The following is a 13,576-nucleotide window of genomic DNA, read 5'->3' as shown; positions in this document are numbered from 1 at the left end:
GTCGATTACCAGAAGGGGGAGAAGAGTGAAATAAATATTAGTGAGTTTACATTCTAATATTTATTTCATATTACTCTGGAATGGTCTTTGAAGTGCACTCCAGGGATTGATTACCTTGCCTTCCTATTTCTCACAATTAAGATAAAACTGTGTCAATACGATGCAGGGATCTTTGCACCATTGGGCGAGGATGAGGGTTAGAAGAAGAATAATAACATAAATAAAAAAGTACTTACATATTTAATAAAATAATTTTACATATGGCAATCGTTAGTAATATTTAATATATTATTTATCTATGACATTTGCTAATGATTCATGACACTTGATTGATATGTCGATTATTTAGGGAAGTGTATACAATTTCGATCTAGTTTATTACTAAACTCAAGTTTTTGTTTGAAATTAGTGAAGTCGCTGTGGAATTTATGGACCAAGGCTCATCTAAAATGTTGTCGTTTTTTGTTATTAAGCATATCAGCGAAAATGTTGACAGCAATAAGTGAATCTGTGATGAACTGAAACGATGAATAGATTGAGTGTATTGTGAGTTAAATTGGTAGAGAAAGGTGCCTTACAAGATGCCTTTTAGCCTGCTCTGCTGTGTGCGTCCCGGCGTAGAGGATATTCGAGAACTAGATTACTCCCACTGCTCGTTAGCGGTGGTCCCAGACGAAGTGTTTGTGTACGAGAGGACGTTGGAACGTTTACACTGCCAAAGTAACCACATAACAGAGCTGTCCAGACAATTATTCATTTGTCACGAGTTGAGAGTCCTTAATATAAGTGATAATGAAATACACGAAATTCCTTCCGCCATTTCTTCGTTGGTTAACCTGCAGCTGTTGGACTGCAGTAAGAATGCCATATCGACTTTGCCAGAAACGACCAAGTGCCTTAAACAGCTCCACGTCCTGGATTTGAGCGTCAACCCTCTGGACAAAGTTCCCGAGGCCATCACAAATTTAATATTTCTACAAGAACTCTTTCTCAATGATGTAAATTTGGAATACTTGCCGGGAAATTTCGGCCGTCTAACAAATTTAAAGATTCTCGAGCTGAGAGATAATTATCTCGTAAGTTTACCAAAATCCTTGGCTCGATCATCAGAGCTGGTGCGACTGGATATTGGTCAGAATGAGTTTGACGAATTTCCCGAAGTTGTGGGCAAGTTTTCTAAACTTTTGGAATTATGGATGGACTCCAACAATCTCACTACCATTCCGCCCATTTTTGTGAATCTCACTAAACTGATTCACTTGGAGGCCAGCAATAATATGATAACGGATATCCCGCTCGAGATCTCTTCCTGCAAGGATCTCGTGGAATTATGTCTCTCTTCCAACCACCTGAACCAACTCCCGGACACTATCGGCAATCTGAGCAGCCTCGTTTCGCTGAAACTCGATAGTAACAAGCTATTTATGCTGCCCGACAGCATTGGGGATCTGGCTCACCTGGAGGAACTCATGTTGTACCGCAACTTCTTGTCCGAGTTGCCTCACACCATCGGGCGCTTGCGGAAACTCCAATGCCTGAATGTAGACGAGAACATGCTGAATTCGATTCCGCCAGAAATCGGGAGCTGTTCATCGCTGACTGTGCTATCTCTCCGGTCCAACTGCCTGACCCACGTACCCCGGGAAGTAGGCCATCTCGCTCGTCTCAAAGTCCTCAACTTGGTAAAGAACTCTCTGCAAAACCTTCCTCATTCTCTGTTAAACTGCGGCGAACTAGTCGCTTTGTGGCTCTCGGAAAATCAAAGCAAACCGCTCGTACCGATGCAATCCGAAATAGACCCTCGCACTCGTCAGCAGGTCCTCACGTGCTTTCTTTTCCCTCAAGTCCCAAACTCTCCGCCGGATCCTTCGGCCGCTGACAGAAAATCTAACTCGTCAGATGCCCCGGCTACCCCTCGACATATCAGTTTCGTCGATATGAAAGCCGCCGCGAAGAACGCCGCGGAGAAACCGGGGCAGCTGAGGAGAGCGCCGACTCCGTATCCCAAAGAGTTAAGAGCCCTCGCGAAACACGCTCGCAATATACAAAAAGATTCCGCAGACGAAGCGTTACTTTCTATGCAAAATGCTGTACACATAAAGGCTGCCAAAATTACTCCCACTTTACAGCAAAGGTTTGCGAGTAATCACAGTATTAGCGGTATCCGTACCGCTACCAACGATTGGAACGATCCGACTTTTAGTGATGACCCGCAATTCAAAGTTAAACAAGCTTCTTACGAGAATCCCGTTGCTGAAAATCCATACGATAAACCTGTTATACTGGAACCGAGTCAGTCCTATCAAAACCTAGATCAAACATTGTACTCCGAAAGTAACGATAGCGCATACGGCGGCTATGCGGACCAACTGAATAATCTAAAAGCAAACGATAATAGTTACGAAGATACCTTGTTACAAACACTCGAGAATCATTCGATAGATGACAGAGTCGACGGTATCATAAAGCAATCGTCGCATGATTTATATCCTCCGGGACAGAGGAATGAACAGTTCAGAAACAGCCCGTTACAAAGGATAGACGGACCGTCTCCCGACAATATGTCTACCGGGAATCGTAACAGTGTGGCCAGCAGCACGGGAAATTCAATTTACCCGAGGAGCAGAGACATTCTGAACAGGAACTCGTCCGAAAAAATTTACGGCATAGTTAGTCCTCCGGGTGGCAGGTTGGGTGCGATGAACGGTTTCAACAATTTAGGTTTGCCTTGCACAGAAACCTATGCGCAGGCCAAGGAAAAGATATACGGACGCCGTAGAGACGACATTTACGGAAGCTATACCAGTTACCAAAGTTCTCTGAATGCGGAAATTAAAAATAACTTGAATGAAAATCTTCCTCTGGACAACTTCTCGTACAGCAATTTGAATACTGACGCTGTGTATTTTAGTAACCACCGCAATGGAAGTATCAGCAATAGCCACAGTGACGGAAATGAGTCCGGTTTGGACTCGAATCAGAGAAACCCGATTTATCAGCAGCAAAACCAAATTAACAGTAATGTGGATATGTCTTACGATACTTCCAGCGTGTCATCCAAACAAGGTATTTACGGAGCTGTGAACAACCGATTGCCTTATCATAACGCGTACAATATATATGAAGCGGTGCCAAATACGAACCCCGGCGTAGGTCCCGACCACAGGTTCAGCCATCAGCAGCACGCGGTGAATTCCCCTACGAACCCCCCTCCATATCACATAGCTGCCACTTACTCCAAGCAAGCGCAGTTCTTTAACTCTAATAGTTAATATTTTTAACCTGACAATGTTGAATTAACACAATTATATTATTGTACCTACTAAGGACTTCAGTATATTTGGTATGTATATTAACATTAGTTTATGGTCCCCAAAAGTATAAGAATGCCGATTCATATCCATGTTTGTGAAACACATTATTGGGTGCTTATAAATATGAATTATCATCTTTTTACAGATCTACATTGAATTTGTATAGATACTTTTAGTTTTCAAAGTAAAAATTTATTCATAGCAAATAATCGAATGTGTCAATGTGCAAAACTTGTTTTGTATTGACTTATAGAGCAATACCGGTAGGCTGCCATCTATCGGCTAAACATCAAAACACTTCAATAAGGAAACAAAATATTACCAAATGGTTTATCTATGGTTTTATTTATATCTCATCTGATGATAAAGATGAGTAAAATTGTTTAATGATAAAAATACAAGAATAACCACAAAAAGATTGAACGAATGTGAAAAGAAAAGGTATAAGTATTATTTAAAGGATTTGAGTTGTCAAATCACAATGACGCGCCGCAAAGTTGGTTGGGATGAGTAGCTAGTATCTTTGTACACAAATGCCACATAAAATTACCGTCATCTGTGCAGAGTTTTGCATATTAACATATTAAAGTATCTGTTAATACATTCGTGCTATATTTTTCTTAATAAAATATAACACACCATTTATTTGATTCCCTCGTCTGTTTTATATTTAATAATTTTTTTATCACCCTTTGAAATGTAATTAAGAAAATTTTTATTGTATTTGAATTTTAATATTGATAAGATAAATGTATCTCTGTATTTGTCTAGACATTTTAATATTGATTATAGTAATTTATATTGATAAATCTATTCTAGAAATCTCTTCGATCTGAGAATTTTAATATGGTTCAAAATTGGGATATATTTTTACCGAAAAAAATTTTGTAATTACGATTTTAAAAATGCTTCTCCAAAGAATTTAAAAAATTTATATGACCTTGTGTACTATTCTAAGTACTGAAATCACATTTAAATAAAATAATATTATATTTCTACATTTTCTCAAATAAGGACATATTTGTTATGTATGTCTTTTTTATATATTATTATAAGATTTTTAAATATATAAAAACCCTATTTTATATGTATTTTTTTTAATAATAGCTTCAAGTAAGCAAATATGATTTTGTATAACTTTTTAAAAGAGATATACAGGAAAATACTGAAAATGAAAGAGTATATTTATTTCACTTTAAACAATATGCGAGTATGTATAAAAAAATTAAAAATAAATATAACTTCTCGTAAACAATACAAATATCTACAAAATAAACACCTGTAAGGATATTTTTTTATTGACATAAAAATGTCACGGGAAAGTAATTCTTCTGTGGTATTGTGGAAATAAATTAATATAATTAATTTATCAATTTTTCATTAAACTCCCTTTCAGATATTGTTATTGATGTCCATTTAATCTCTCATTTCAATAGTCTAATAGAAATATCAAAATATATGAATGAATGTCTGTGTAATTGTACATTAATAAAATAAGGTGCCTTCCCAAAGAAGTCCAATACCATTATTTTTATAGATGTCTGTATTGCTTGAATTTCGTATAAATAAAACCTAAAGGGTGTTTTAAACTGCCCCTCAAATATAAACATACACATTTTCAAACATCGGTCATAAAAATTATTTAATTAAATTTTTATAACACTCCAGATCAGTGGTTCTTAACCGTATTGGAGGTACCGAACTAAAGTTCACTGAACCCTTAATTGGAAAATTTTATTGCTAAATTGATATATTCTTTTGAAATGATATACTAGATCTATTCGAGAAATGAATATATCGTAGTCGTACAGGAGAAAGTGACCAACTAACAAAACGTAAAATATTCAGGAGGGCCATTTAAGTCACTTTTGCTTGGTAAGAAAATAAACATCAATGCAGTTAGTCATTTTTAACAAGTCTATATATTATACTTCAAAGTTTAAAATCCTTTGTGATTTTTTTCAGGGCAATATTAAGCTAGTAAGATATCAAATAGTCAATGATCACGTTTTTGTAAAAAATACACTTGGTAAATATACGTCATATTGTTTTATCGTAATATTTGATATATTTCTTTCAAATAGTGTTCTAGATGTATTGGATAAATTAATAAATGATACATTGTATCATTTTTCATAATATCGTACAATAAGTTGGTTGTGTGTTTTGACCTCCACCGAACCCCTAGGGTATGATCGAACCCAGGTTAAAAACCACTGCTCTAGGTGTCTGATAAATCCAAAAATTTTACTTTTGTGCATATAGCAAATCACCTTAAAACGACTAGTTATCTCTTCCACTATTGTTGCTAAACGGGACCAATGTTCACTCATCCATATTAATTAACTTGTCTTTATTTCTCATAGAGACTAATTCAATTTTAGATATTGAATGGCAGCTACATACATGTTGCTATTATCCTCGTCCAAGTATTGCATGTATATTTCCTTAGTTACATTGTACAGTTACATATTGCGATGATTCCCAAATAAATTATGGAAAAATATATGTTTAATATAGGTATTTTAATTATAAATGATTAATTGTATGGGTCATTGATTAGATTGTTAGTAGAGCTGACAATTTCAGTTTATACGGTACATCAATATCTAGTCATTTAAATTCTGAAAAGTAATTTGCATTTTTTTTTTTAATATTGTCTGGTTGTGAATCGGAAAACTGCAAAATTTTATTCTTTTTAATAATTTTTATTTAATTGTCTATAATATTAGGTAATAATTGTTTTATATCACTTTAGTCCTCAATTAAAGATATGTATGTCAATATTATAATAGTATTTTTTCTGATGATGATTACTGTGTTTTTCTTGTATTGTGTCTGTTTCGTTGTGAGACTTTTGTGTCATCCGTTTTATTTTAATGTATTGATGTCTTTATAGTAACAACCAATATATTAAGTGTAGGTAGTCAGATTTTATTTTCGATAGAAATTTTATCCGGAATTACTCAAATTATTATAATTCAGAATTATTTTTACAGTAACACAGTTTAATCTTTTTAACAAACAAATTAGCTAATACCATAATATTATAAAATAAACAATAATGCAAAATTTTTAATGAATTTTTGTTGTGTTGTAACAAAATATCAAAAAAATAATGTGTAAAAAATAAAATCAAGTATTTAAAAACATATAATTTATATTTGAAGCACTAACTTGTGATTTTCCATCTTATAATTAAAATGTAACTTTGTTTTAAAATCACTATAAATATTTTATTATAACTTAATTATAATGTCTACCGGTTTCGTAGCTAAGCGCCTCTTTATCAAGATTAATCAGTCTTGTTAAAGTCTATTAATCAGTCTTGATAAAGAAGCTGTTAGCTTCGAAAATGGTGGACATTATAATTAAATTATAATAAAATATTTATAGTGATTTTAAAACAAAGTTACACTTAAATTATATTTAAAAACAGTTGATTTTGTTTTTATAACACATAAATTTTTTTGATAATTTTGCTGCAACAGGGCTTAAAAAATTATTTCAATGAAATTTTCGCACATTAGCTTAATACGGTTTAACCTTTTAAACGCGTTAACTTTGTTCCTAAGAGACGCTCGTGCGCGGCTGTATTTCGCCATTTTTTAAATGATTACTTTTATCATGTATTTAGTTATGAAACGATTTATTTTCCTAAACAAAAACGTTCAATGGGATTCATTGTGCCTTTTTGGTACTCTATAATACACGTGTGTCACATTATTCTTGAAATATATCGTAATATAAACAAATTAGGTTGTAACATAAATAAATCAAAGCACGCATCGTGTGTCACTCTTACCCACTGGCGATGCGTAGCGTCGAGAGTGAGACAGATATAGGGCATGATTATGGCGCGGACTAATTACCGACCACAAGAAAAATCAGGGATCTGTTGTTTTATTTATCCTTGTGATGTTACAAATTATTAGTCAGATATTTCAACAGATGTCATAAGGCCGAGGATTGACGTATTATTTTATCCAAAGTTCCACACCATGAAAAAATCCCTCCAAGTTGAACTGAGGTTCGAAACTTGGAGCAAAGTGAAAACACAAACGCTTATGTCAGCCGCGTATGGGGCATGTCTTGTGAAAACACATACGCTTATGCGAGCCGCGTGGATCCGGTTAAAAAGCATAGTTGTAGCATTTTTTATTCTTCCGAAATAAATGCAAATATTGTCAGAAAATTTAAAACATTTAAATATTGTACAAAAATTACTTAAATACTGAGTTTATCACATATTTGCTTTTTATTGACATATTTTTTAAGTACCAATATTTCTTTTTGCTCAGTATTTGCATCTACTATCCACTGTGATTATTTGAAACAAATCAGAATTAGATGTCGTAAGACCTGTTTTAAAAATATCATAATAGTAAGGACTTAAATTTAAACAAGCAATTGAACAAATTGAAACCAAAACATTAGAATGTAGTACTTTGATTTTAATTGATTTTTTTAATAACTTTAATACATTATTTCCTAATAATGATGTTATTCTAAATATATTACTTCTCTATGTGCCATATTAATATTTTTGCGAGCTTATATGTTCAATAATATATTTCATATGCTTTTCATGTTTTTATTACTATGCTTTTCATGTTTTTATTACTATTATTTAGCATATTTAGTAAGAAATTTAAATTGTATTAAAAGATACATTTGTGTATTTCAATGTAACATTTAAGTTGTAATAGATATATATTTTTTAAATACATTAAAATGCTGCTGTCACATATTGTGATAAATACTTTTTAAGATTTATATTACAAACATACATGTATTTATATATTATTTTATTATTAATTTATTATTGATCCTTAGCAAATACTCTGCGGAATCTAAAAACATGAAGAAAATATATATATATGAACACTTCTGTGCTTCTTCTTACAGGATTCGCATTTTGAAATATGATCCCAAAATATGTTATATATTATTATATATTTTTTACTATTTTTGGAGACGCCGTTTATAATATTTTCAGCAGATGTTTCTGTGCCATTACAGTTGTTTAAAAGTATTTATTTAAGTAATTATAACATTTTATCTCAAATAGTGTTTCTGAAAATAAATTATTTATTAACATACAAATGTATTTAAATGTATAAAAGTTGTGCATTTAGTTTTGAGATGTTTATAATATACATAATTATAAATTTTATGGAAAACAAGGATATTTATAATTATTGTATTCCAAGCATTTATAATAAAATCTCACATGGTAAAATTAACTATATAATAAGAAAAAGAAGCTCTTTAATGCTGTAAGTGTAACCAATCACATGTGTGTTGTTCTTTCATATTATTCCCATATCTTCACGTTTTCGCCATAATATTGTAAAATATATATGTTTAAGAATTTAACATAATTAATTAATTAATTTTGTATGGTATTTAATATGATGTAATTAAATAAATTGTTTCTATTCGGTGACAATCTAGAAAAAATGTTAATATTTTACGTCCAATTTGTCAATTTGATAATGCCAAAATAAATGTCAATTCTGCACCATTACCTTCCAAAGAATTCAATTATTCTAGACATAGTAATTGTAATTTTCATCAATTGACATATCGCTCACTCGTTTCAACAACGTCATATATCAAAAATCGTCAATTTTCAGTTGTGCATGTTTTCGGATTGCCCAGAAAATGTACTATATCCCAGCAAAAGTGGCATATTTTTAACTTAATATTTACCCGCTACAGGGCAGAAAGTGTTGGTTTTGCATTTTTAAGAAAAGGTATTGTTTAATAATTTTTTTAAATAAACTAAATATTTTTCAAATCAAGAAAAAACATTCAGGTTTTACCTAAAAAGATTTGTTGCACAGTAAAAAGTTCAATAAGTGGCTTGGTATTTAATTTTAATACATTGTATTATATTTTTAAATTTCAAAAACGATCTCCTGAAAAATAAAGTTTTTTGATATCACGTTGTTGAAAGGAGTGAGCGATATTTTAACCAAAATTAGATTTTTTTAAATAATTTTTAGTGGAAGTTCAACTCTTCTCTTCTGTTAGTGTCATGTCAGGTCCCCCTGACGTCAACTATCACTTGAGAATAATTGTCCTTGTCTTGGGCAGCTCGAATCAGCGCCTCTACGGTTCTGATCCCCGTCCAATCTCGTATATTCCGGAGCCAGGAGATCTGTCTTCTGTCCACACCTCGTCGACCCTCTATTTTGCCTTTTACGATTAGATGCAATAGCTTGTACTTCTCTCCTCTCAGCATATTATTATCGTATTAAATTATTTGTGGATACTAAATTTAAATTAATTATTTCATACTTGGGTAGTTTGTGTTCATGTGGATTACTTGGGAGTTCTAGCAAGTGGTATTTTCCGTAAAAACATTTATTTAGTCTAAATTTTCTGTCTGAATTAATAACTGTTATTTTGTTATGTGTATTATTTCAAATATTTATTTATTTTATGCTTTGCATAAGTGGGTGCTTCTCATGATTCACATCTTTAGATGTGCTGTAAGGTGCATAACTTATACCTCATACCATATGGAAATTAAAATATTCTTAAATACACTATGGACGGGTAAGGTATTTCTACCCGATTGATGCTTAAGGACGGAAAGAGTATTTTTACATTCTGCGCTGGACTCATTTCAAAGTCAGAAATGAAGGAATTACATATTTAATGTTTTTATATGAATATTATGTACCTATCTCTTTGTTAAAATCTTAACTATATGTACATAATTATCAAATACCGTCGCCAGCGGTCCGCAGGCGTAAAAAACACCCGTCCTTAATGTGTTAATATTATTTTCCAACTATTTTACATACAGTCTATTATTTTGTATAAATCTAGTACGATTTTTTAGACATATCAATTATAACAATTTAATAAAGTAATTTTTTTTAAATAACTTTAAAGTCTTTCTTCCATTCATACAAACCTTTATTTCTCTTGTACACTCTACTTATACATGTTATGCATTTGATTGTGAAATTCATAAAATTTTACATTCCGAATAATTTTTATGTCAACTAAATATGCCAAGATATCTTATACTTCTATTTTTAAAATATAAATTTCACTAACCGAATTTATGTTTTATTGAAATTGTCATATTCCTTTAAATTAATTTTAAAAATGTTCAGAACGGTAGTTCAAATGGTGGAATAAGTATGAGTATTGTTTTTGTGTTATTTTTCTACAAACTAAGCTTGATCAACAATCACTGTCTATTTCTTTATTTATAGTCCAAATAAAGTCCGAGCCAAAATATAAGCTTTATAATATTCATCCTCCAACTCCATTTACTTTACGTCTGAATGTTATAAGTAATATTTAATTCATGGTTGCTTAAAAAAAATGGCAAAATTTTTCCTGTTGCCATTTCTGATTTTGTCTCCAGACATGATTAAATAAAATAAGATTTCATTAATTGATTCGGCAGTCATTTTGTGTATGAATCTATTAATTTTTCATTTAAGTTTTTCTCATTAAATACCACTATTCCTTAAATTCTTTTTTTTTTTTTTTTTGGAATCAGAGCCCGCCATCCACTCCCAGCAGTTATAGAGTCCTGAGGGACTCTCTGTCAGCTGCACATAGAGGAAAATCTTCAAAATATTTCTGAAGAAATAAATAATGCTCTATTCAATTAATGAGGGGGGAGGAGGATGTACGGACAGAGGCCGACACTTCGTCCCCACCCCTCGGGATCCCCTCATTACCTCTTAAAATCTATTGTGACATGTGTTTCAACGCATTCCGCATCATTTTTGAACACTGTATTTTTTACGGTGTTTACAAAATGATACTGTATTATTTATGGCATTTGAAAATGATGCGGAATGCATCGAAAAATGTGTCACAATAGATTTTAAGAAATAGTGATATTTACCAAGTAAAACTTGAATTAAAAATAAATTAGACTTGTTCCAATATGCATGATTAAGATCAGATCAGATAAGAAAATGCATGACTAAGATCTATTACAAAAACTGGTATGTACTTGCAACATTTAAAAAAATATATTTATATTTGCTACAAAAGTTTTTATAAAATTATTTTCAATTGTACCTATTTGAAATTTGTATCGTCATAGAGTCACCCATGAACTGTTAATGTATGTATATTTTTTACTGTGTTGATTCTAATATTTTACCTTGGATTTTTATTTTAAAACAAGCGTCAAGAAGAATTTTCGGTATGGTAACAAGGTTATAAAATAATGCATAAATATTCCACTTAAGTAATATTTAGCATTTTCATAATTTTATTAAAAATAAAAGGTAGATTTATTTATCCATTTATTTAATATCACCCTGGACTGGTACCTGAAGCGCAGGATTGATCACCTTGCCTTCATGCAAGTTACGATCACGATAACACTGCAGTGCCCTATGCACCATCGGGTGCAGATAGGGGTTAGAAGAAGAATATTTATCTGTAAAAACCTTAGTTATTAACATGTAACTAACGTTCTTTATTTTTTATGTGATTATTGTATTTTATGTACTATTTTAAAAGAATAATCCCAATAAATATTTTTATTTTCCGATGTCTATTTTTATTCATTCCTCTTCAACCTTTAATTATTTATTGATTTATAATATAAGCACTTTAAGGAGCGATATTTTAAATTAACGCTCAAGGGAAATTTCCAAATTTCAATGGAAAACAAAAACTTCTTAGCACATCTTCTTGGTACATCTGTAGTTTAGACAGACACTGACCCTGGAATAGCTCGGAGCTGCGATGCTTGCAATGAAGTGGTAAGGGTGGAGGAAGCGATAAGGTGCATTTGTCATAAATTGTATGACAACGCGCCCGCTGGAAGGTTAATGTAACTTTTATCCCAATGGATCATTCAAATATATCAATCATCTCATCTGCTCGGCTGTCCAAACTCAAAACACAACAAGGGACATTTTTTTAGTACGTTTTTTTTGCATTTTTGGACTAAGTAAATTCTACTTAGTCCAAAAATGCAAAAAAAATGTCCCTTACTGTGTTTTAAATTTTGACAGCCGTGCTACACCTGTGACAGGTTAAATTTTTAACAAGGTGTTAATACGATTGCGCTATAATAGGCGCAAAACAAAAGATTTTCGTGTTACATAAATATCTATATAAAAAATATATGCAGTGCTTTTTTTTAAACAAAAAAGGTTCCGGAACTCAAGCTTTATGTCAAGCTTTTTACTAAAAATAAATGTTTTAAAATAATGTAATATGACAACATTGATGTCAAGGAGTGGGGAATGATGTCAGCCAATGGATACCCGCCATGTTGCCTGGAGCACGTATGCTGGCAAACAACCGTTGGCAACACGCACTTCTTCCCCGGATCGAGACCAATGTAGGTCATACGTAAAATTGTATCGCGCTTGGATTGGGAATAAACCTTGTGTTACAAACCATTGAGTATTTTTACTGACAAACACGACGGCTGTTACAGTATAATTACAATTCCATTTTATCATTTTGACGAATTATGTAAATATAGATTGAAATCACGTAAGCGCAAACGTTGTTTTGTCTAATTGGTTTTGAAAATTTAATAAAAATTAAATTTATCCGTGAAAAAAATGCCGGAACGCCGTTCCACCGCGTTACATGAAAAAAAGCCATGAATATATGTATTACTAAAATTTACAAATATATTGAATAGTCATCGTTGTATTGATGACCTAATACTATTCAGAACTTGCTTGTCACCAAAAGATATGTATTTAAAATCTGAAAAATTCTTGCAGTTAGGAAATTAATATTGCATGGATACATTTGTATTTACAGTGGAACCTCTCATAACGAGTAATTCGCATAGCAAGCAAAAAATTAAAAAGTTGCTCTCATAAGGAGCGACATTTCGCATGACGAGTTACAGAGAAAGGGCAAGTCCCCTTTTCACGACATTCACTTTTGAGCCGACAAAACAAAAAATGTTTCGCTTAACGAGTAATATTCTGGAACGAATTATGCTCGTTATGAAAGGTTTCACTGTACTTGTATATTATGACGTATTTGTATATCTACTAAATTAATCATACGGCTCATATCATATTATATATTTATAAAGTCATCATATATGGTCACCCATGATGCGTATTTCTGTTTTATTGAATTATGAGTAATGTTGAAATGCAACTACAAAGTACAAAGTTGTAGTATTCTTTCTGAATTTTACTTTTCATAAGAAAAAGTACCGCGATCTATTTGCTTGCGATAATCTAGGCGTAAATTTCAAAGGAAAGTCAATATTATAACGACGTAAT

The 13,576-nt window shown here is 32.0% G+C and overlaps 1 protein-coding gene across 1 annotated transcript; it reads left to right on the top strand.

Annotated features, from left to right (window-relative positions):
- Window positions 1-309: 309 nt before the first annotated feature.
- Window positions 310-11,852, top strand: Lap1 (leucine rich repeat containing protein 7 lap1). Its single transcript, XM_088262824.1, has one exon. The coding sequence runs from the start codon at window positions 582-584 to the stop codon at window positions 3,270-3,272; it is 2,691 nt and encodes an 896-aa protein (XP_088118950.1). The 5' UTR covers window positions 310-581; the 3' UTR covers window positions 3,273-11,852.
- The last annotated feature ends 1,724 nt before the right edge of the window (window positions 11,853-13,576 follow it).

Source organism: Brachycentrus maculatus, unplaced genomic scaffold, assembly GCF_059751285.1.
Source record: "Brachycentrus maculatus isolate JH-2025_06_01 unplaced genomic scaffold, ASM5975128v1 h1tg000190l, whole genome shotgun sequence".
NCBI classification, from domain to species: Eukaryota; Metazoa; Arthropoda; class Insecta; order Trichoptera; family Brachycentridae; genus Brachycentrus; species Brachycentrus maculatus.
This window is presented reverse-complemented; position numbering and strand designations above follow the sequence as displayed.